This window comes from Gobius niger (genome assembly GCF_951799975.1).
Source record: "Gobius niger genome assembly, chromosome: 2".
In the NCBI taxonomy this organism is placed as follows: domain Eukaryota; kingdom Metazoa; phylum Chordata; class Actinopteri; order Gobiiformes; family Gobiidae; genus Gobius; species Gobius niger.
In genome coordinates this window covers 8,380,959-8,407,123 of record NC_136853.1, presented here as the reverse complement: position 1 = coordinate 8,407,123, position 26,165 = coordinate 8,380,959, and the positions used below count along the sequence as shown (strand labels likewise).

Here is a 26,165-nt window from a genome sequence, read left to right as displayed (position 1 = left end):
CCGCTAGCTTTAGCATGCTATTGCTAGCGCGGCATTTTGCGCGGCGATCAAAAATACATTTGCGGAGGTTAAAACTAACTCAACAATTGGATTCCCCAGGTTCATAGCTTTACAATGATATGCAGCATGTCCATATTCACTCAGATTAATTGTGTTTTTAAAGCGTTGAGCCAAAACTGGTATAGACTTCGGGGAATGTGATGTCATATCGCTAAGCATTATGGGAGTAGCAGCAATTGTAAACTAATGGAGACTTTAAAAGTTAAAACACTGGAGTTATTGCTCACATTAAAACACTTGGACACCACAGTGAGTTAGATGTTTTGTATTTCTCCACTTTTTATATTGTTTTAGCTAATGTTATGGAATGTCTATGGAACGTATGTATGCTAACAGCTGCAAAGATGGCCAATCTCCATGGTAACTATGGACTTTCCCGAACTCCATTGGTTAAAAAAAAAAGAGAAAAATCCGAGGCACTCCGATAGCCTACCTTTATTGAGTGGACATGCCGTCGTGCTTTGGTCCCTTTCTGGTATCGGTTATTTGTTGCCAATATGGTATTTTTTCCAGTATCGGCTCCGATATCCGATACCAGTATCAGATCGGTGCATCCCTCGCTACAATTTCCCTCCAGATAATTCAAGCCAGACCAATCGCAGCGTCTAAACTGCATCGTTTTATAACAGTGTGATTCTGATTTGGAAACAGAGGAGCAACTGGCTGCGCTGAAAGATTTTCGGGATTTTGACGCTAATCTACCGCGGCCTCCTCTCGCACAGGAGCCACATTTCTCCGATCGGTATTCTCTGTTAGTCCCACCTTGAAAGTGAAGTCTTCTCCTTCCCGTCTCTACCAAAAACGCTGCATCCACTCCATCTAAATATAGAGTGAAAATATAAAAGAGTGTGGGTTGCGAACACCGCCAGTTTGTTGCTCTTTCTGTCTGTGCCAGCAAAAATATTGTTATTCTCAGTCTCGGTTAGTCCTTTGGTGATTGTTTATATTCAGTCAAGTAATTGAAATGGCACATTGCTGCGGCGAACAAAAGGGAAACACAATGGTGGAGTAGAATAGAAAAAAGACCATGTTTTATATATTTACGGACAATAGGCTTTATTCTAATGGTTGTTTTTACACAGCCCGATTTCAGGGTCTTCGAGGGAGTTTGACCTTTTCTCGTTTTTCCTGGACTTTATGGTAAAGATTACTGCGCGTTCTTAACTTTTGTGGCAACTTTTTCTCGGCTAAACAGAATCTCTGACCTTTATCCCAGTAACTGCATTTTCTCTCGGGACATTTCAGTCCGGAAAACTTGGCATCAAAATACAGAAGAAGAAAGCAAAATGATTCTATCCAAAATGGGCATATGGTTTGGAAGTTGCAAACATATTATCAGAAGGAAAAAAAAAAAAACACTTTTGCACACATTTGGTTTGAAGTGAAGAAAAGAAAACAGGGGCGGGGGTGTCCAGCCGGCTACTGGACCATTGCTTCTAAGAGATGAATATGATGATATCTGTCAATTACTAATATACGAATATTCATTAAGTCAAGTCTTGAAACGAAAACTAATACAAGTGCTTTCCTTTAATTTGCAGCAAAAGATACAGACGGCATCTCTGGATTCGCCCATATATGGTCATGTTTGAAAACAGTTAAGGGGGAAAATAATTTGGAGAAAAATCTTTCTCTAATTATTCAAAAAGTACTTTAACAAATGCTGAATTATGAATATAGTTTTCTACTAAATAAAGATCCAAAGACATGGGGAGGAGCAAAGTGGTTCAACAGCTCATAAATACATAAATAACGGAGAGTGCTAACATAATGCTACATGTTAGCATCGAGCAAATGCTAACGGCTAGCTAGCGCTAGCTATGACTGCCATTGTCTCACTTCTACTAAATAATTTAGGGTGAGAAAATTCATTTATCCATTAAAATATCGATTTACACTTGACTTTATTTCTATGTGATAAATGAGTGCATATTCCATCAGAAAATGGCTAAAAAGAGTGAAAAATTGTGTTTCTCTAAAAATGCTATTTTCCCCCTCGGCGAGGCCACGCCCCTCCTATGACGAGATGCCGTCTGTATCTATACCGGCTAATATGCGAGAAAAAAACCCATTAAAAACTCTTATGTACAACAATCAATATTTCTAAAACTCAACGGGAAGTTACTGAACCTACTTATTTCTCAGACTCATTAGCCAAAAATGCTAAAAAAGTATTATTTACTAAAGTCGGTACATCCGGGGTTAGCGTAGCTGCTTGGCCGTTAGCATTTATCTCAGCTAAACCAGAAGTACCGATTTTAGTAAGTAATACTTTTTTAGCAGTAGGTTCAGCATTTTTGGCTAATGAGTCTGAGAAATAAGTAGGATCAGTATCTCTCTTTTGAGTTTCAGAAAAATTGACTGTTGTATTAAAGAGTTTTTTGTAGTTTCTCACACGTCTAAGACCCCGGAAGTAGAGCTGTGACGTCATCACTTAACAAACGTATTGGCCCCGCCCTCCATCTGACATTATGACATCATCACATTCTAAATCATGCCCTACGCCGTAATAAAGCGCCCCCTGCTGTCACAGGCAACACAGACACATTTCACGTCATATGAATGGCCACTTTACTGACGAGCTTGTGATTAAACGAGTCATTTTGTAAAATTGCAACTTCAGTTCACAGTTAAACAGGACTAATATCATCTGAGGAAAGAAATGTGAAGTGTTGAACTAATACAAGATCCACATGTGTTTTATAACATGATTGTAAAAGACAAAACTGCCATGTTTGACAATTCAAGAGGTGATTTCAGTTTGTTTTCCATTTATCATTCAGCCCAGGCACAGGAGCAGGAACCTGTGTTGACTTGTAAATGTCCTCATTCACAGATAAGCTCAGCAAAGGCAAACACAGCTCGGGGAAGAGACGATTAAACCCACGCAGAGCAAAATAATGATATAGAAAGACACTAATACTGAGTCAGAGACAGCCAGCACTGCTTTAATTAGAGGTATTTTCATTCATGCTTCGGTAGCGTATCTCACTGATGTTTATTTCTGCTTTACACATAATTTAGTCCCATTTGAAATCTGTTTTAGTCCTGATTTGATCTTGATCCAGGTCTGGTGGTGCTCACAAAGTCAGATATTCCATGAAGTGGCTCTTGCTGTGTTTGAGGGTCAGTGTCCTGTCCACCTTTTCCTGCCCAATTGGGTGAATTATGAGTGCAAAGTTAAAAGATTAAACAGCTCAGTCATTGTATGTTTTCAATGTCTTTTGCAGACCCATTTGTTTACACGCGCCGCCAACACAAGCTGAGCAGGATTTTCTTTGGTAGTTCTTGTTATTGCTGTTGTTTGTAATGTAATGATGTATTTTAACTTGTGTACAGCACTTTGGGCAGCGATAGTTGTTGTAAGTGTACTTTACAAATAAATCTTTTTAAGCTTTTAGGTTGCATTAATATTAACAACTCCCAAAGTGATCTGATTATTACAACTATGTCATATCAGTTATTCTTGTTGCATTTCATAAACTAAAATAAAACACTTGGCCACTCCAGCAGTGGCTTTTTTATTTAATCAGGCTACTTTAGGTCTGACGAAGGGCTAAGGCCTGAAACGTCACTACTTCCGGAGAGAGCAATAATTTATTAGTGAGTATAACAGTTGTGCGGATCGATCGTTTTTTCCCTGGACTGTTTTTTGATCCAACACACTGGTTTAGAGCTGTGGATGTGCAGGTCTTTACTTTAAAAGAGGCTAGATGCAAGTCATTTTATGCTCACTACTGCCACCTCAGGTCTTATTCGTAACTGCACTTCGGACCCAAATTAACACCTTTTTGAGTGATAGTGCAGGATTTTAGAGGCAGTTGTGGTGAACAGGTCTGAGCTCATTCTACACATTAGGACATGGCTGGAACATGTGGGAAGAAAATACTTAGTTTAAACATTTTTAAACTCCGTATAGTCCCTTTAAATACTTAGGTGATCCAATCATGGTTTCTGTCCCAGCTTTGATTAGTTGCCGTTAGCATTAGCATGCTGCTAGCCGCAGCATTTTGATCAGAAATATATTAGTTAAAAGGTTAAAGCTAACTCCGATAACTCCAGGTTGTTCCCTTCAGAATTAGGTATGCGCTCCATTGAAAGTTGTGTTTTTAAAGTGGAAAGTGTATTCATGGTCTCACTCACTTTGTAAAACCTGAGCATTTTGTGGCACATTTTATAGTAACTCCCTCACTTTGCAATAACTTATTACAATATTTGGTAAACTTTACACTCATTCTTACACGTTAAGCATTAGTACACACTTATTTCATCACTTGTAAACATCTGCAAAGCATTAATATTCATTTGTGATTCACTAGTTAATCATTTATTGCTCAGACCAAAAGACAACGAGCCTGTCAGGCAATTTCAGACAGTTTGTGAAACTGTGCAAAAGCTTTACAAATGGAGAATGAAGTATTTACTGACTGTGTGTACTTACCAAGTGTACTACAGAGCGTGTTTAGAGAGTTTATGCAGCCTTCAGGGAATCTGCACTAATGCGCAAGACGAGTTTCTCTACAGGGAATTACACATATTTAATCTCACCATAAAACCCGCGTGTACCAAGAAAACGCTTTATGAATGAACGCGTTTTGAGATCATGCAGCTAAACTTAAAACATAATTACTGTTCCAATTACTGCAAGCTGTATTTGTACTACACAAAGTGAAGCCTTGTGTTTTGCTGTGGACGACTATAATCACGCTGGCTCGTCGGGCGGCTCAGCAGAGACGCCGCGTTTGACCTTTTCTTCAAAACCACAGGAGAAGAAAAACAGCGTTATCATATTTCTCCAACACGAGTCGGCGGCTTCAGAATCCACGACTTCGCTCTGCGGCGTCTCCAACACGGCCCAGATAAACACACGCCTGTTTATCTGTGCGAATACAAGCATTTTTATGAGCGCTCTTCCATCTGAATCAACTTGAAACCACTCCTTCACAGTTTCAGCCTGACTTGTTCATTTGGAATATGCTCATGTCATCACGATCTAACGGAGGCTCCAGGTCATTTGCTTCATCAAAGTAGGCAAGATCACAAATAATCGAGCCTTAAAAACATTATTTGGGGACCACAGCAAACATACTTCTAAATCTGCTGTTAAACATCGTGGTAACTCTACAACTATTACATTTCAGCTTCATGAAGCAACAACATACAGTAAATCTGAGAGAGAATCAGAGAATGAATCATTCTTCATTTAAAGGGCCGGCGTGTTTCTCTTTCTCCCTCCTGCGCTCGGACTCGTGGTCTTTGCTCAGGGGGAAACATACGGTAAAATTACCTCATCGTCTCATCTCAGGGAGACCGACTGTGGACGAACTAATAGGGTTGTGATGTCATAATGACAGCATAGATACAGACGGCATCTCTGGAATCGCCCATATAAGGTCATGTTTGAAAACAGTTAAGGGGGAAACAATTTGGATAAAAATCTAAACTTTCTCCAATTATTCAAAAACTACTTTAACAAATGCTGAATTATGAATATAGTTTTCTACTAAATAAAAATACAAAGACATAGAGAGGAGCAAAGTGGTTTAACAGCCCATAACATACATAAATAACGGAGAATGCTAACCTGTTAGCATCGGGCTAATGCTAATGGTTAGCTAGTGCTAGCTACAACTGCCGTTTTTTCACTACTACTGAACATCTGCTGTGAGAAAATATCCAAAATATCCATATGGGCCCGATTTACACTTGACTTTATTCATGTGATAAATAAGTTCATATTTCACCAGAAAATGGCAATAAAGAGTAAAAAATTGTGTTTCTCTAAAGATTTGAGATGCTGTCTTTATCTATGGCGTCATAGAAGGGGGCGTGGCCTCACCAAGGTTACAATAGATACACATGACGTTGCGTCATAGAAGGGGGCGTGGCTTCGCCGAGGGGGAAAATAAAATCTTTTGGGAAACACAGTTTTTCACTCCTTATAGCCGTTTTCTGGTGGAATATGAACTTATTTATCACATAAATAAAGTCAAATGTAAATCGGGCCCACCATATCTTTTATCACAGCAGATTGTTAAGTAGAAGAAAAGAAAGGGAGTTGTAGCTAGCGCTAGCTAGCGTTAGCATTAGCACGATGCTAACATGAAGCATTTGCTCCTCTTCATGTCTTTGTATCTTTATTTAGTAGAAAACTATATTCATAATTCAGCTTTTGTTAAAGTAGTTTTTGAATAATTAGAGAAAGTTTAGATTTTTCTCCAAATTGTTTTCCCCCTTAACTGTTTTCAAACATGGCCATATATGGGCGATTCCAGAGATGCGTCTGTACCAATACAGTTTAAAAATTTAATTTTTGAAACACAATTAAAAGGCAAAAAGTAAAGAAGCCTGATCAGAGTGCACCGTTCAAAGACAGCTTATGGAAAAAAGCTTTTGCTGTGGCGACATTTACCACATTTAATAGCACAATAGCGCCTCCCAGAGGGCAGAAGTTCAAACAGGTCCCTGCAGGAGGCAGCGTCTTCTGCCCGAGACAGAAGTCTTTGTTTGTAAATATCCTCCAGGACAGAAAGTTCCACACCAGCGTGATTTAAAGCTTTCTTGTCTTTCGCCGGAGCGTTTCCAAACCACACCGTAATTGCAGAAGTAAGAGGCTTTCAATACCACAGCAGTAAAAATGTAAAAGAATCTGCTTATTGAGAGTAAATTCTTTCCAGGACCCGGAGGCGTGTGGGTCGGATCACAGCTGACCCTTCTCACCCTGGTCATGGACTATTGCTGGGTTTCAGGTCATATCACAGCAGGCCTATACTATTATATAGAGGTAAAATGATTTTGTTTTTGAGGACAGAGAGATCGTGGACCCAGTGACTGATATTAATGATCGCTTTGTAATTCATACCTTTTCTTTTTAGATACGACTTGTGAAAGTGTAATGCAGTTAATAGGAGAAACAATTCACCCCCTCCCTTCAGGCAGGAGGCTATGGTCCATCCAGACCCAAACCTCCCGCCACATGAACAGTTTTTCCCCTCCGCCATCAGACAAAAACCAGACCCAATAACTCAGTTACAGACTCATGAATGTAATCCGCTCTATTGCACTGTGTGGTCTGTCCACTCTCATACTTACTGCTAACACCTGTGCATCTGTAAACACTCACACTGTTGTTCTATGTCAAATTGTTGTCTTTATCATAGTTTAAATTCAATCTTTTTACGCATGCCCTTATAGTCTATAGCCTTACAGTTTAAAGTCTTTATAGTCTATTATTTATCATAAGTTATACGCTTCATGTTTTATGTTTCTCGACCAAAAAAACCTTCCTAGTTGTGAACCTGCTCATAATTATGGCAATACAACCGATTCTGATTCTGTAGCCGTTTTCTGGCAGACTATAAACATATTTGTCACAGAATAAAGTCCAGCCAAAATCAGGTCCTTATGGATATTTGATCACGGCAAATTGTTCAGTAGAAGCGAAAAACGGCACTCGTTATCATCGTTTTTGCTAGCGTAGCATGAAGCATCCTGGTTAGCATTGTCAGTTTTGCTCCTCTCCGTGTCTCTGTATTTATATTCAGTAGAAAAATATATTCATAATTCAGCATTTGTTAAAGTAAGGGTGGAGAAATGGGAGAAAGTTATGTTTTTTTCTCTTCTTCCCTGTTTGGCTGCTTCAAACATGACCATATATGGGCATTTGCTAAGATGCCATCTATATCTATCATTTCGACGGTTAGAACAGCCTCGCGTGCATAGAGCCTATTGGGATTCTGATCCATACATCAAGCATTTGGTCATAAGCTGGATCTTCTTCACAGAGTGACGACAGTAATCCCTCCAAGGCAGTCGTTTAGCGTCACAACATTAGCCTCACTCTCCAGCTGTCCGGGAGAGAGAGGGGAGACGTGCCTGAGCTCCATTCAAACGCTGCTGTGATCTCAGCTCTGCTCAGGCAGTAATAAACAGACAGGCTCCTCTATGATACTGCAGCCTGTGGTTATTTATAACTATGACTAACACACTCAGAAAATCGTCCGCCTCCAAAGGACACAAGTTTTGTTTCCTGTATTTTTGCTTGTTGAATGGAATTAATTGTACTACTTTATATAATCGGTTTAATTCAGTTCTTGGTTTATTCAGTTAATTATATACATTCCACAGGGAATAATAGAGTAAATGATGAGCTATTTTAACCTCTTAACCCCCATCTGAACCCAAATACTAAAGCTTCTTGAAAACAGCATTGAAGCGACGACAAAAAAGACGAAAACAGGTAATAACTCTATCATAACTCTGTCATAACTCGATCATAACTCTTGGGGGGTATTCCTTCCACATTCCAAGGCTTCAATTTTAATTTCTGATATCACAGTCCTATTTCAAAACGAATAAATCAATCTTAAATTAATCTTCTTTATAAATATAAAAATTAGGGCTGTCAACATTAATCGCGATTAATCGCAAAAATAATTAATTGCGATTAATTAAATTAATCTTAAGGATAATAATTTAATTATCCTATTTCAACAAAAAAAATAATAATTTTGTCCTTATATTCTACTTCATGAACCTAAAAGTGTGCAGTTTCTGTCCAAAAGGTTCAGCACAAAAGAAAATGTCTCTAAAAAGTGAGTTATCAATCCTGGGATCTTCAGAAATGGCTGAAGATCCCGGTTATCAGCTGTTGGGCTTTTCCCATTAATATGAAACTGTAGATTTGGTCAATGATATGTGCAATCAGTAATCACGTGCTTTAAATATAAGTGTTTTATGTGGGATAAGTATTAAAAATGAATAAGGTGGTTAGAAAAAAATTAATTAATTAATCGCGATTAATCGCATTTCACAAGTGCGATTAATCGCGATTACAAAAATTAATCTATTGACAGCCTTAATAAAAACTATCATTAAAAGTAACTTATTTGTGTGATAGTGTTTGGTCCAAGTGCTTAAAACTGTAGTGCTGCCCCCTGCTGTCCTGACTGAATTCATGATCACTGTTGGCCTCTATTGACTGTGAAAACAGTGGAACACTACTGCCTCAATAATATGCATGACGTCGTTCATTAATAAGCATGACGTCATCAAAAGTATCGATATCGTGACAAAAAGGTATCATATCATCCCGGAAAATATTGCGTTATATATGACAATCGATATGTTGTCACGCTCTTAGTCGAAAAGGTCACAAAGACCGAGGAAAATGATCAGTTTAGATGAGTTGTAGTTCTTAGCTTTCAAATGAGGCGTTACCCTGGCCTATAGTCTGCAATCTCCAGCCGAGAAGCTTTTACATTTGGGTAAAACTGAACTGGAGAAAATGTGATTGGTTAAGAGGTTAAAGAAATAAACTTTCCGTGTTGGAGATCAGAGCCTCTAAAACAGTCACACTGCTTTAGTTTTCTTACCGTTTCCTCTTGAAGGGAGACTTTGGTATATCAGCCAGAGGGATCATCTGCTCCCCAGGTCTCACCCACAATATGGGCCCGTCGTCGCTGTCTTTGGGGTCCATGTACCTCAGGCTGGAGAAGGTGCCCCATGGCAGAGTCCGCTGCAGCAAAAAACAGAAACAAGACAAAGGAAATGACGTGTGGCCTCGTCATACAGTCGTTTTTACATGTGAGTGTTGGTGAGGCTGAAGAGGTCAGTTTGAGGTCAGTTTATGATAAACGTGACTCGAGTTGTAATATAATAATAACAAACAGGACTGGAACTAAACAGTCTAAGTCAGGGGTGCCCAAAGTGGGCCCTCCAGAGAGTGACCTACTTTTGCGCTGCGTGTGGTTAATACTAACTCTCTTCCATTCATTCTCAATGGTAAATATGGGTGCAGTACACTTTTTGACCACAAGCGTCAAATTGGGGGCGCTGTTTCACTCCTTTCGCAAAGTTAAGGAAACACTGTTCCTTAACAACGCTCTGGTATTAATTAATTCCAGAGCGTTGTAGCATCAACTTTCACAGTTTTCCAACTTTTATTGCAAAGGTTGTTGACCTCAACATCAATGTTAAAAATTGACTGATAAAAGAACTGGTGCATATCGAAATAATCTAATGTGGCATTATCTTTGAGTGAACGAATGAGGTAAAGTTACTGTAGGTGCTGTAGATACAGGTGTTTTGTTTTTTTGCACTAAATTGCTACAATTGTTGATTTTGTTTTGCTAAAATTAGGCTTTTGCCATAGTTACCATTCATTTTAATATAGCATGTTATTTGCATTGATAGAATCAAATGCAAATGTAGGCTATTGAAAAAATAAAAAGTAAATAAAATAAAGTAACTTTATAATTTGCAGTTCTATGTTTTTTTTTTTCGTGCTTGACATCGCCGTGTTTGGCCCGCGACTCACAGGCACTTTTTCATTGTGGCCCTCGAAGACAAAAAGTTTGGGCACCCCTGATCTAAGTATTAGCTAAACACTGATATGTTTCTATTTTGGTTTTACTCTGTGACATTTTGGTGACACTTGGTGGGTCGTGGGTCGCATGTATTGTAAAGGACTTTGGCCTCATAAATTACACTTATTGTGCTTCATCAGCCTGTGTAACATGTTTCTCCAAGTGCTACATGAAGTCATTATTCATTCAATCCACATTCAATGGCAGCTACTATTGTAGCCACAGCCGCCCTGGGGCATACTGACCATTTACCACGTGGCTATAATATGTTGTTTATATCCTGATCTGAGAACAGCAACCTGCCCTGGGACGACTGATGAAAATTAGCCATTGTGGCTAACTCTGGCATATTTACATGTGGACTTTGAGGACTCATGTTAATTAATATGCACTGTCCCATCTTAAATAAATAAATACATCTCTTATTATGTCAGTGCCCTCTGCTGGACACGTGTGGAATTCTTTCCTTTTTTAAATTTAAGCTGCCCCCTAGTGGCTGGAGTGAGCAAACTGGTTACTTCTTTAAAAATCCATAATTCTGCACAGGAAAGGGCTAGAGACTTTGTTTTTTACATGCTCAGGAATGGCTCCTCAAAGGGCCACTTTAAATCATCTACTTGGGCCTTGACCTTGACACATGTGATGTAGGCTATAATCAATGGCCGCTGGTCCCTCTGCTTTGTGAGGCCGCTAGGAGCCACCATAGCTGTACCTCCTTATAGGGGCGGCAAAACAAGCTTTTTCCATAAGCAAGCATTGCACTTTACACACGGCCGAGTCTACAGTGAAGATCCCGCCCTTTTTCCCTTTTTAGGAAGCTGGGCAGGAGGAGTCTGTAAAATAAAAGCCATTATTTCCCTTTTGAACGTGGTCATTATGGTAAACGGGGAGGAGTGAGAAGAAGCTGTCTATTAATTCTAAAGTCTATGGCTATAACTGGATATTGATTCTACCGAGCTATACAATCTTTTTTAATTTACAGAGCAATCAATATCCATCAATGGGCTTTTATTGTATTAAATCCTTAAGGGACATTTTGTACGATCATGAACAATTAATGCACAAGCACAGACTCATGTGTGGCTTGAGTCTCTGCTGAAAGTGATGTTAAAGATGCATGACAGATGAGGGGTAGGTTTGTATAAGTTATTTGAACTTCTTCCTACTCCTTTTGAGCGCAATGGCCTTGCTGTTTTTTATAATTCTGTAAAATATGTTTGACCTCTTCACCCCCGCCTTAACCGAGCGCATTTTCTCCAGTTCGGCTTTACCCAAATCTAAAGGCGGAGGTTATGAGGTTAAGCTAAGCTGCTCAAATGAATAAATAAAACATTTGTAAGCAATAGTGGCAAATAAAAGCAGAAAGCAGCAGTAATATTGGAAAAAGACTGGCCCAGTAATGTTAATGTCAACCCCTGAAATCACATTCATTTAAATGCAAATTACCCGTGTTTGGCAAAGGCAAAAGGACCCATTTAAAATGATTTTTCATCATTTACAAAACACCAGAGTTCAGGAAATAAGCAGACTTTTTAAATATATATATTTTTAACCATCCCCTCGCACCTGCAGCCACGCACAGTATCTCGTCTGGGCGGGAGAAGTGCGAGCAGCATAAGCAGCACACGTCTATGGAGGCGTAAATCATCAGCAAAACGACTCCGCAGCAGTGATTTTACAGACTTACGTAGTGTTTTTGTGCTTTTTTCAGTAACTACAGTGGCAAGAAAAAGTAAGTGCACCCCCTGAATCTCACTGAACTGCAGCAGTTTTGTAAAGAGGTCCAAGATTCATCCTGATCATCGTGAGCGTCTGATCTGCAACTACAGAAAAGCAGTTATTGCTGCAAAAGAGTCAGCCAGTTATTTAATACAGGGGTTCACTCTTGGTGACTTCTGCAAAATATCTTGATAAACTTGTGAATACGTTTTTCTATTGATGATATCACATTGTCCAGGCCCTGTGTGCCCAGACACAGCAGCCTGGGGACCATGGCTGAAATTTTTGCATGGATTTCGGAACCAATCACAGAACGAGGAGGGACGGCAAGATGATGATGCACAATTCGATATACGGAAGCTTGTAGTTTGTTTATGGAAAAAAAAAAAAAAGTTTATTTACAGATCCAACATGACGCAGCAGACACAACGCCATCTTTCGATCAAGCTTTAGACCAAGTTCTAAATATTTTAGCTTGAAAGTTTACAGCAGGTACGTCATTGGATATGATGATACCATTGGCTAAGACTACGTGCAGACGCATGATAGACATTCAGCCCAATAAAGGACTAAACCTCACCTCTCCTACGAGAAAATTAATTGGTGGTCCCCAGACTAAATTGCTGGGTTGCAGGTTCTAGAATATGATGATGTCATCGGACCCAGTTGGGGGCAGGAGCCAGTTTTTCCTATTAACAGCATTACACTTCCACAAGTCGTAGCTAAAAAGAAAATGTATGAATGAGAAAAATGATCATTGATATCTGTCACTGGGTCCATGATCTCTCTCTACAAGACCAAAAATGTCCTCAAAAACAAAATAATTTTTCCTCTATATAATAGTATAGGCATTTAGAACGCTGTGATGTCACCTGCAACCCAGCAATATAACTTGGGATATTTTCTCTGGCAATAGCCAGACTAGATTCTCCTGCTCCAGACTTCACAGTGAGCATAGTGTTAAGATGTTGGTGTGCTGTTTCATTTTTCCTCCACACATAACGTTGAATGAATATTTTTCCAGTTGTGCTGTGGAGCATCCAAGAGCGCTTTCGCAAACCAAAGTTGAATAGTTTGGGAGGAACACACAACGTCATGTGTGGAGGAACAATGGATCCGCACCTCAACATCTAAACCCTCTCCTCACTGTAAAGTCTGGAGCAGGAGAATCATGGTGTGGGGCTGTTGTGTTCCCTCAGGGCCTGGACAACGTGATATCATCAATAGAAAAATGTATTCACAAGTTTATCAAGATATTTTGCAGAAAGACCTGAGACATTCACAACAGCGTGTTAAGAAATAAGTGAACCCCTGTATTAAATAACTGGCTGACTCTTCTTTTACAGCAATAACTGTTTTTCTGTAGTTGCAGATCAGACGATCACAGTGATCAGGATAAATCTTGGACCATTCGTCTTTACAAAACTGCTGCAGTTCAGCGAGATTCAGGGGGTGTACTTACTTATTCCAAACGGTGTACTCACTTTTTCTTGCCACTGTTTATGAATTCAGCAACACTACTTCACAGGCGGCTCACCTTCAGGAAGGGCGATTCTTCAAGGAGCCCAAGGAATTCTGGGAAAAAGCTGCCGACCTCTTCGTCCACGGCTCCCACCAAACTGATCTGCCTCATGGGTCCAGCGCGGTACGTGCCGTGACTGTAGGACCGCTTCACCTGCGGAGAAGGAACACGCAAAACAAAAGTATTTAAGAGTCCCCATTGTGAGGTAAGAGAGCGGTCACTGAGCCAGTCCAAAGCCCAGCTAAAAAACAAACAATGGCATAAAAGAAGTCACAGTAGAAGTTCAAAGTAAAGAAGAGTTGAATACAAACAGTAAAAAGGTTTATAATTATGTGACAGTTTTCCTCCTGAAAGTTGTGAAACCTGGTTTAAACTCCCTGTGATGAATTCTAATGTTGTAAATGCATTAGGAAAGTTTCTTTGTACAATCAGGTAGAGCTCCTTTAAGGGTCTGTCTGCAGTGAAAATCTTCCAAACAATAGATTCTGGAGCGTCCAAGAAACCACTGTGATCGGACGTAAAGGCGCCATACTGACCACTCATCACTACAGGGTCAAATACGCACAAATATAAACAATCTTTTCACGTAAAAATGACATAATCTACCTTAAAAAGGGACAATACGGAGATCAAAAATGTAAAAATTCTGTATTTTCCTCCCCCTACATGTTCCATGTTTTTTTATTGCAAAGTCAATTGACAATGTATCTTAATCAAAAAAGGCAATACAAATGCCTGCTATGCATGAAAATCTAAGCAGCATCAAAAAATAAACCAAACAATAAATAAAAAAAATAAACATTTGTTACAAAAACATCAGGGCATTAGCTCATATATACAGATAATTTTTCACATACAGTAGTTTTAAGGCACTTTTACATTCTAGAATTTTAAGAGACTTATACAAGGACTTCAGTTCATTTTTAAAAGGAACAAAATTGGGATTTATATTCAGGAATCTACACCTATGTAAATAAAATTTACTCAGAATTATCAAATTATTATACATATATTCTATTTTTTTGTCTTTCATAAATACTCCAAATTTGACACAATTATAATCCAACATGGGTACATTGTTCTTTACCTTCAACCAATTGTATAAATCAACCCACAATTTCTTTAAATTACTACATTCATAAAATAAATGATATAAACAATATCAATTTGACAAAATTTACATATGTTATCTTGAAATTGGTATCTAATTCTTAAAAATTCTTTACAAGGGTATATATCATTCATGGTTTTAAAGTGCACTTCTTTCATTTTAGGTAGGAGCGGAAATGATAAATATCTGGATCTTATTATACAATTTTCATTTTCGGGTCTTCACACTTTGGGTCTGAAGTGCCGTCATGTACAAGCTTAATATAGAAGCTGCAGTTACACATATGACCTGAGGTGGCAGTAGTGAGTATAAAATGGCTAACTTGCATCTAGCCCCTTTAATGCATCTGCACCTCTGTAAATGAATTCACGCTGCTGTTCTCTGTTGAATTGTCATCTTATTTTTATCTTAACCTATGCATGCCCTTATAGTTTTATAGTTTAAAGGGGGCCTATTATGCAAAATCGACTTTTTCAAGCTTTACATCATGTTATTAAGTCATTCCCTCATTAAAACCATGCCTGAAGTGTTGCCTTGGCACATTCACGTATTTTCGAGTAATCTGTAGAAACTCTGATGGCGGCCATTTTAGGGATAAAACGCCTGATTCCTTCAGGAAACGCCCTCGACCTCCAGGATACGCCTCCGACCTTTCGTCACCAGCCGAGTAACCAACCACTGCTCCTCAGCAGAACCCCCTCCCCGCAGTGTCTAGCCCTAAGATGTAAACAGAGTCATCATGGAGGATTAGCTCCATGTGTTGTGAACCGGAGCCACAGCAGACTTTTACAAAGACACATCAGTGTTTCTGTTACCGAAACACCCAGGATTAAAACCGGTGACAAGAACGCTTATTTCAGCGGCTGGTTCTGCGCTGGGCCTTGATGATGCACAGAGCCTCCGGAGAAAGCTAATGCTAAGCTAAACCTCGAGTCATCACGTGAAAACGAAAAATATGCACAAATAAAGTCAATAAAACCACCACACACATAAAGAACCGTTTAACAATGATCACACACGGAGCCAGGCTTGTTGATTTGGAAGTTTATTGCTCACATTTCATCTACAATGGGTCATAGCCGAGTGGTTTTCTCCCGGAGCTAACAAGCTAGCCGCGACAAGCTAACGGGAAAATTCACTGAATACAAGCATATTATGCATTGAAAACGTCACTAAAACAGGCAACTGCTTGAAGCAGCCTTTATGATGATCACACACTGAGCCGGGCTTGTTGATTTCGTAGTTTATTGCTCACATTTCATCTACAGTGAGTCGTAGCCGAGTGGTTTTCTCCCGGAGCTAACAAGCTAGCCGCGATAAGCTAACGGGAAAATTCACTGAATACAAGCAGCATATTATGCATTGAAAACGCCACTAAAACAGGCAACTGCTTGAAGCAGCCTTTATGATGATCACACACTGAGCCGGGCTTGTTGATTTCGTAGTTTATTGCTCACATTTCATCTACAGTGAGTCGTAGCCGAGTGGTTTCTCCCGGAGCTAAGGCACTATTAGCCGCGACAAGCTAACAACCTTCACCTTCACAACATTCATTGAAAACAGGCAGCATATTATGCACAAATAACGTCAATAAAGCAGCAACTACTCGAAGCAGCCTTTACGATGATCACACAATGAGCCTGGCTTTACACATTTGTGGTTTATTGCAGACTTTTCATCAACAATGAGCTGTAGTCGATTATAACAAGCTAACGGGTAACCTCGAAAAACCATTGTCCACTTGCACAGATAATGTCCGTCTTTGAATGGTATGGGCTCCTGCAGATCCTGGTGTCGTCCATGGGGGTATAGTTAGAGATCCATAGGGCATGGCAGATGCAAAGAGAAGCCTCCAAACAGCAGTTATTTTTCAGGCAAGAGCCCCTTCCAAGCGTCCGGTGTGGAAGGTTCGTCTCCAAATCATATCCTGTGCGGCCATTGTTCACAAAGTGATAAACAGTAGCTCCTTTCCAACAATAAAAATTAAAATGCACCGATCGTAGTTTCAATACTGTGGAGAAAGTGTTGTGATGCCACAGACAGCGTGTGGAGGGGGCGTGTCGGAAAGGGTCAGAGGTTCTTAAAGAGACAGGGGCCTATTTCAAGTCATTTGCGACCGCCATTTTGAAAGAGCAATTTTATACAAGGCAGTTATTCTAATTTACTGCATTGACAGACCAACAGAAGGTTTCGTCATCATTGTAGTGTGCTATAGACTGGTGCTATGTGGCTGAAAAAAGCATAATACCCCCTCTTTAAAAGTTTTTATCGTTTACAATTGATCTCCACCAAGTTCCTATAGTTTGTGGCCCTGTTCTCTGACAATGGCAATAAAACTATTCTGAATTGAGCTGATTAAAAAGTGCAATAGCCTCACTTTCTGATTCACCAAGAGCTGCTGCCAATAATCATCTGCAGCCATTGTAGGGAAAGGAAACCTTTGTAAACATGAGGAGTGAGCTGCGCGGCGCTAAAAATAGTCCCCGGGTACGATTCGTTTACTCAGACTTGTGTGAGTGGCTTGAAACACAGCTGCAGAACAGGATTGTCTCGGTGGTTTTATGCAAACGCCAACACAACACAATTATACCGGTCTTAAAGGTGCAGCTTTATGTGTGGACAAAGAGTTTATATGTGTGCGTATTTGACCTTGTAGTGACCCGGCGGCGTATGAGTGGTCAGCGTGGCGCCTTTACTTTCCATCCAGGACGCTCCAGGATCAATCGTTTGGAAGGTTTACACTACTCACGGAGCTTCTCACCAGAAAAACTACAAAACAGTTGATCCTGTAGCATCCCAGAACAGTATTTTAGATATATTTTACAAAACTTTCCATATCATTACCCTATACGATAAGATACAATGTACTTTATTAATCCCGAAGGAAATTCAGTTCATCAGCTGCACACAAATAAGTCATACATAAAAACAACAGAGTAAAAAAAAAGAAAAAAAATTCAATAAATAGGACAGTGCAGAGAATAAATATAAAAGTCATAGCCCCGCCCACCCAAGGATTAGATATACAGCCTAATCGCTCTGGGCAGGAAAGAAAGTTGTGTGTCAGATTGTGTCAAAACAAGAGTTTAAAGGGGCTAGATGCAAGTTAGCCATTTTATTCTCACTACTGCCATCTCAGGTCATACGTGTAACTGCAGCCCCTATCTATAATAGAAAACGCAATCTCAATGGCCGCCGCCTGGGCGCCGCCATGTTTATTTCCCATACCGACTTTGAAGCTAAGCTGGGACGGGCCTGGTTAGGACTGTGATGGGAGACCGTTCCTCGGAAGCTAAGCAGGGAAGGGCCTGGTTAGGACTGGGATGGGAGACCGTTTGGGAACACCAGGAAGCCTGGCGAGAGTAGTGAGTGTGTGCGTGGTTGGTGCTGGGGGCTGATGTGCGCAGACTGGTTTCCTCGCTTATCATCACAGAGTATGGGGGGTGAATGAATAATGCATCACATTGTTAAGCGACTTTGCGCGTCTGGAAAAGCGCTATATAAGACTAATGCATTATTATTATTATTATTATTACATCCGCGGCCGGCCCCCACGTGACGGTCCCACCGCCCGCGGGCATTGACCACGGGTCCATATGGACCGCGGTGCTGCTGTCCGAGGACAACCCGCCGTCACAAAAACGCGAGTGCACGAGATCTGACTGCCGTGCATCCAAACAAGGCGATGTGTGCCATCGTCACTCACCGCTAAACTGCAGCTGTAGACGCTCCGCACAGGTACAGTTACATCCTCCAAAACACATCTGCGTGTCTTTGTTTAAGTCTCTCCTGCAGTGACCGAGGCTGTGGTTCATTATGGATCCAGTGCTGGGTAATGTCAGAGGCGCAGACAAATGCGCAAGATCCAATCCTGGCCGTATTCCGTCTCCAAAGCTTTGTCTCCGAAAAAAAGTACACGCAAAACAATGCCCAAAACCTGCTCAAACACGAGCCTCTAATCAAACGCGCTGCTCCGACTGATTTATCCTCCGTGTGAGTAAAAGCGAAAATGAAACTATGGCCTGCACTGCATAGTTTTTTCTTTTTTTTTACTTTGCTGCTGTACCATTTGTTTTCTATTTTGTTTTCATGTATTGTGAGCCCAGAGGTACATTTTATTCTAAAGCAGCTTGGAAAGCATTGCCAATTTTATTGTAAGGTTATAAATACTGTCTAACAACGATCATTAGGCTATTTCATTTCAAAACCTACTTATTATTTTTTTGATTGTACACTACCGTGATGCACCAAACCACGGGTCCTGCACCGTGACCCAAACCGTTACAGCTGAACCCCTAATATTTATCCATAATTATTCCACTGTCTCTTGAATTCCAGTCCCTGAGTTTAGCGAACATATTGTCGTTGTAGTTAATAAGAAAGGAGTACGGGTGCATCAAACACTCCAATTGCAGTTTGTTTGAAATTATTTTTATTCATTATTTTACACATTTGTAGTGGCCATAGTTTTTGGAATGGGTTGGGAACCACTGGTGTACAGCTGAACTGTGTGATGGGTTGGACATTTCTTTGTAATCACTCATAATCTCAGAATATCAAATGTGGAGACTAGCGAGTGGAGACTCAATGTGGAGACTCAGCTAGTATTAAAGGGATATTTCAGGATTTTTGACCCAGTGTTGCTGGTACCTGGAGATATTATTTTTTTGTAATTCATGCAGTTCTTATATTTGAAGAGTTTCGTGGCGCTAGGCTAATGCAAGGCTAGCGCATTTCTATGGTATCAGCTAGCCTGCATTAAAAACAGTCTGACCCGCTCCACAGAGCACCTGAGGCAAATCACTTATAACGCCAGACTAACCATATAAATGTCTGTGTCCATAGATTAATTTTAACCATTTTGTATTTAAAATAACTTATATTTGAGCAGCATCAGCTTCGTGGTTGTATAAGCTAGATCTGCTAGAAAATAGTCCCTCAAAATGCGGTCATTCATGTGATGCAAGGTCAGTTATATTCCAAAAATGATTCTATCTTTACTTACATGTGTAATTACTTTCTTGTTACCCGTACTAAGCGTTACCCACAATTTAACTTACTGTGCAGTTTTGTTTCAGGCTGTGTTTGCAAAGACCACAGAGATTTAGTGAAATACTGGGCCTGTTGCATCACTATGGCAAAAAACAATCATTCTGCGATACATTGTGCCTGTTCAGAGCGGCGAGGTGCTGTTATCAAAGCGCGTGAGTGTTTACATGCGCATAATTTAACAGCTAAACAGGCGTCGCATTCAGAGTTTTCTACTCATCACAGAGAGAGAGAGAAGGAGAGCGTGTGCAGCCAAATAAAGCTGATGAATGCGACTCTCTGCGGCGCACATATGGCCGGTCTGAACGCAGAAGACAAAACAGGAAGCGGAGCAGACTTCCTCACGGCAGAAGTAGCCATCTATTTATCTGCTGAAAATGACTTTCACTGAGTTGTTATAATCATGATTTCAGCCATGTGGGGCCATATAAAAGATATAGTCTAATATCAGCAATTTTTAATTTACAAAACTATACACTCTAATGCAACTTATGTGTGATTTGGGCAGCTCTGTGACAGAACTGAAATAAATGACGATCAAAAAAAGTCACGATCTGGACATTTCAAAGATAATTATTGCGTTTGATTTCTTTTTTAGTCCTGGGGGGTGTGGTGTTGCGCAGTGAACAGCTGTAAACCCGACACTTCTCTCTCGGTCTCTGGAGTTTGACAAAGCAGAGCGGCTTCACATGAAAGATCGAAACAGTTGAGAGTTGAGTTTTAACCCTTTAGAGACATAAAAACAAGACCACGGAGCAGTTTTTTCCCCTTTCATGCCAAAAAAATCCCCCTTTTAATGTCCCATTCAAGTTTTATCATAGTTTTATCACTATCATTAAAGGATCGCAGGATTTCCGCAGGTAAGTAAAACTTTATCTTTGGCATCATTAAAATCGGTCCAAGGACGGCTGAGAAACATCCTGTTAAAGTCTTCAATCCGAGAACCAGGCTGTTTAAATGTGATAAAAAACGATCGATCTGAGGCAACACGCAGTGTTTCAAAACTTGTCAATATAAATATTTAGGCATTTGCCTATCCCCATAATGTCAGTGCCTGTCCCGAGAGGAGAGAGTTTTTTTTATTCTCAGGCTTTTAACACCACGTGAGTTGTGTCTTTTATTTATTTTATCTTGTTTTTTTCTTTTTCTTTAATCTGTTTCTTTTGTGGTAGAGCTAATTAGTATTGTATCTTTTTTATGATTTCATGTGCAGCACTTTGGTTGGTTAAATGTGCTGTACAAGTAAAGTGGATTGAGTTGGAGAGTGGAGTTAATCAGAAAGGAGAGAGTTTCATAAAACACGCAATATCTCCATTTCTAGAAAATCAGTAATTTTGATTTGTTTAGCTTTGATTTCTCAGGAACCGAGGCACGTAGAATTAAACTGTTTTCACCTATGGAGAGCTTAGAGTCTCACCGACAAAAACGAGTCCAGCATGTGTCCATAGCTATAACATAGAATACGCTGTTGTGCCACAAATATCATGAAAAATGGTCTCGATTGAATGTACAAAAACAGCGCAGCCTCAATGTGTTAAAAATGATTAAAGTGAGATCTCTGCGTTTTTTTCCGTACTAACAAAATAACAACCAAAAAACCCTTTTCACTTTGACATAATCCTGTGTATTGTCTGCCTCTGCTCCCATCTCCAAATGTGCTTTAACTGTAGTGGTGTCCCCTCTCGTCTCCGCCTCACGGTTTCTCGGTCTGTGGGGCAAAAGTGCATCATGGCCGACAGTCGCGTCATAACAAAGCTGCAGGCTGCTGACTCAACCAGCCGCTTACATAACACGGTGTCTGCTGATAATCTGCACCGCTGCCCTGAGCCGGGGACTGGGAACACGGACGGTCTGATACAGTATCACATACAGTAAAACATACAGTAAAACATGCAGTAGAACATGCAGTAAAACATGCAGTAGAACATGCAGTAGAACAGACAGCATAACATACAGTATAACATACAGTAAAACATACAGTATAACAGTATAACAGACAGTATAACAAACAGTACATCATGCTTTATCCAGGGGAGACACCGCCGTATTTTGCCCAGGTCTGGTTTAAGCTATACTTACTTTTTTCTTAAAATCGCATTATTAACCAATCAGAAAATGTTATTGGGTTTTTTTTGGTTTTTTTACTTGTTTTGTTCGATATGATGATATCAGTATTATTGTCCATATTACAGTTACTATTGACTAAATGATTTGAGTCCAAGTGAACTCAGTTGGTTTAAGGTTTATGTACCACAGCCATCTGGTGCAGCCGGTTTAACTACTTTATTTGAGTTATCAGAGCTCGTCAGGGTTTACAGTGTGTCAGTATTTGTGAATGCATAAGCGCAGAAAACCGGCCAGTGCAGCGCAATGTTGTAGTTATATCCGGCGCAAAAGAGGGAGACGGACTGAATATGAGGGATCACCGGTGCAAATAAAACAAAACGCTGCTCCAGGTATGTTTTTGAAGAGGACACAACACGCTTAAAACATGCTTTAACTACAGGAACTACACACTTGATATTCCTTGCATTAGGAGCACTAGTTCCAGCCGATAGTCTCTGTCTTTACCTGCTTCACAGTTCAGGAACCTGAAAAACCGGAGTTGATGAGTCTGTTTCGCCTCAGTGGGGTTGGACACAGTGATACGACCGGCCCCTCCCCTTTCACAGCCGGCCATAGTCTCTGGTGAAAAGCCTTTTGTGGCTTAAAGCTGCAGAGTGGATTTGTATTGATGGACGATGTTCTTTTTCAACAGCGCCTGCACCTACAGACCGTCTGAGGTGTGACACAATATCCATATTTCTGTCAGTATTATTTTGTACTGTGTCTTCAAAACTGAATGTTTGGAGGAAGGACGTTTAGAAAAGTGCAGGGTGAAAAAGAAAGGATGAACTTGACGAGTAGAGGATGCTTTAGGCGTTTCAAACCGTGAAAGGGAGTTACACATTGTGTACGATATAAATAAACATGCCTCGCCTTGTGGATTTTTACTCAAGGATCCAGTGCCATCACGCCCTGAACAATGCTTTCAGATGAGCCAGTTCAACCTTTGTTTATGTCTTAAATGTATTTTTCTTTATCAAGGTCTTACACTTTGAAAATGTAATATTGATCTATAACAGCTGAAACAAAAATATCCAGTAGTTTCACTTCTTGGTTTTCAGGCGATCTCGTCCAAAGCCCAGCTCAGCCCCGTCCTCTGTCTCACCTTCACTGCAGAGCGGTTTCAATAAAATGATAAAAATAAAAAGTTTGTTCATCCCGTCTGGCTGTAGTGAAGCCGAGGCTTGAGTTTTCACTTTGCCTTGAAAGGATTCAGCTTAAAGTGAGTGAGAAGAGAGGGAAGTATTTCCAGGATACGCAGAAGGAGCTGCTGTCGCGCTGCTAAGAACAACCACTGGAGAAGATTCATAGATTACTCAAAGATGCAAACTTTCTTCAGCACGGTGGCGCAGCGGTTAGCGCTCATGCTTGAGCTAGAAGGTCCTGGGTTCGATTCCCACCAGGACGGAGGTTTCTGTGTGGAGTTTATATGTTCTCTCTGTGTCTGTGTAGGTTTCCTCCGGGTACTCCGGTTTCCCCTACCACTAAAAACATGTACAATAGGCCAGGATGAATGTGAGTGTGTTTGAGCGTGCGCATGGGGGACGACGGATGGAAATTAGCCCAAGGCTACAATCCAGTGTGGCTTGTTTACATGCATGAGACCCATGTATGTTCATTAACATGCAAGTTTAAACAAAACACCTACACGTTTACATTCATTAATTCCCAGGGAAGTAACCCTGAAGTTACTTTCTGGAAAATATTACTTTTCTGAAAAGTACCGAGTTATACGTTTATGACGTAACAATCTATGTTACTAGCTGAGACACGGCCTTTGGCCGGGCCTCGCTAGTCTCCACATTTGATATTCTGAGATTATGAGTGATTACAAAGAAATGTCCAACCCATCACACAGTTCAGCTGTACACCAGTGGTTCCCAACCCATTCCAAAAACTATGGCCACTACAAATGTGTAAAATAATGAATGCTAAAAATAATTTCAAACAAACTGCAATTGGAGTGTTTGATGCACCCGTACTCCTTTCTTATTAACTACAACGACAATATGTTCGCTAAACTCAGGGACTGGAATTCAAGAGACAGTGGAATAATTATGGATAAATATTAGGGGTTCAGCTGTAACGGTTTGGGTCACGGTGCAGGACCCGTGGTTTGGTGCATCACGGTAGTGTACAATCAAAAAAATAATAAGTAGGTTTTGAAATGAAATAGCCTAATGATCGTTGTTAGACAGTATTTATAACCTTACAATAAAATTGGCAATGCTTTCCAAGCTGCTTTAGAATAAATGTACCTCTGGGCTCACAATACGTGAAAACAAAATAGAAAACAAATGGTACAGCAGCAAAGTAAAAAAAAAGAAAAAACTATGCAGTGCAGGCCATGCGCTCGTTAAGTGGTAGTTTCATTTTCGCTTTTACTCACACGGAGGATAAATCAGTCGGAGCAGCGCGTTTGATTAGAGGCTCGTGTTTGAGCAGGTTTTGGGCAATGTTTTGCGTGTACTTTTTTTCGGAGACAAAGCTTTGGAGACGGAATACGGCCAGGATTGGATCTTGCGCATTTGTCTGCGCCTCTGACATTACCCAGCACTGGATCCATAATGAACCACAGCCTCGGTCACAGCAGGAGAGACTTAAACAAAGACACGCAGATGTGTTTTTGAGGATGTAACTGTACCTGTGCGGAGCGTCTACAGCTGCAGTTTAGCGGTGAGTGACGATGGCACACATCGCCTTGTTTGGATGCGCGCGCACACATACACGCACCGATGCACATACAAACGCGCGCGCACGCACACACACACACACACACACACACACACACACACACACACACACACACAAACGCGCACGCACACACACACACATCGCCCTGTTTGGATGCGCGCACACGCACGGCAGTCAGATCTCGTGCACTCGCGTTTTTGTGACGGCGGGTTGTCCTCGGACAGCAGCACCGCGGTCCATATGGACCCGTGGTCAATGCCCGCGGGCGGTGGGACCGTCACGTGGGGGCCGGCCGCGGATGTAATAATAATAATAATAATAATGCTGTACTGCCCTCGCTATATGTGCTGTATATAACTAGACAGTCAGCTAAACTCCTTCTCGACATCAGGACTCTGAAGACCAATATGTGATGTCCACAGGTTTATTGATGTGGCAAGAAAAGGTAAAACTGTAACAAAAAACATAAAATACAATGAGCTGCTTGCTCACCCCACACAATGTCTCTGTCACAAGTTTTTATCTCTTTATAATCATCAAATCAAACTTAATCAAATAATAATAATGTACATACAAAGTTATGAAATCAAACAATCTATACACACCCACGATGCTTCCAAGGACATCTGATGTTGCAGATTACACTGGATGATTGCACGAAAACAGCTCAGGGCCATGCTTCAATCTACTTCCTGATTTTGAGTCAGGTGACCTCCTCTGCCTAACATTTTCTTAAAGGGGCCACAACTGAAAATACTTAATTCAAAAATAATACAGTCAACAGTGCCCTCATGTGGACAAAACTAAAACAGAACACTTCCCGCCTGGCGTGATTTAACGCCACTACACACATTTACCTAACTGTCTGGGGGAAGAATAACTACTATCTCCGTAATAGGTCTGAGGAAAAGAGCTGTCCCTCCAGGTTTGGCAATCTTCACTTGAACCTGGCGTACATTGCCGTCGTTACTCGGGAAGGTCTGAGTGACTACACCAAGAGGCCACTCGTTTCTCTGTACATTACAATCCTTCAGAAGAACAACTGTGCCGATCTCAATATTTGGATGAGTGGTCTGCCATTTCCTACGTGTTTGTAGTGTCGGAAGATATTGCTTTCTCCATCGATCCCAAAAGGTGTTGGAAAGGTGCTGAACTTGACGCCACTGGCGCTTGAATAAGTCTGCATCAACAAACTCACCTGTAGGAGCAGGTAGATAGTTCACTTTTTGCGTGAGAAGAGCTGCTGGCGTGAGCATGAACGAATTGTCAGGATCGGGCGTGACGGGAACAAGAGGCCTGGCATTGATTATTGCTGCGACCTCTGCCATAAGACCTCCTCTAGTCCTACGGGAGGACACAATCCACGGACCAAACACGTCAAGTCCAACATTTGTAAAGGGAGGTTCCATAGAGAGACGATCTGCAGGAAGAGTAGCCATTTTTTGGACACTGGCTGGAGCTCTGAGACGCCTACAAGTAGTGCATTGGTGAATAACGCTGCTCACCTTCCTCTTCCCACCAACTATCCAAAATCCAG

At 40.7% G+C, this 26,165-nt stretch overlaps 1 protein-coding gene across 1 annotated transcript in view; it reads right to left on the bottom strand.

The window, feature by feature from the left end:
* LOC306959978 (uncharacterized protein) overlaps positions 1 to 26,165 on the bottom strand; it is a gene marked incomplete at its 3' end in the record, with an annotated part of 93,078 nt that overhangs the window by 32,563 nt on the left and 34,350 nt on the right. The window contains exons 5-6 of the mRNA XM_079552235.1: positions 13,684 to 13,821; positions 9,435 to 9,577 (exon numbers count right to left, since the gene is read on the bottom strand). Coding sequence (XP_079408361.1) covers positions 9,435 to 9,577; positions 13,684 to 13,821 — 281 coding nt within the window. The remainder of the gene's footprint in view (positions 1 to 9,434; positions 9,578 to 13,683; positions 13,822 to 26,165) is intronic.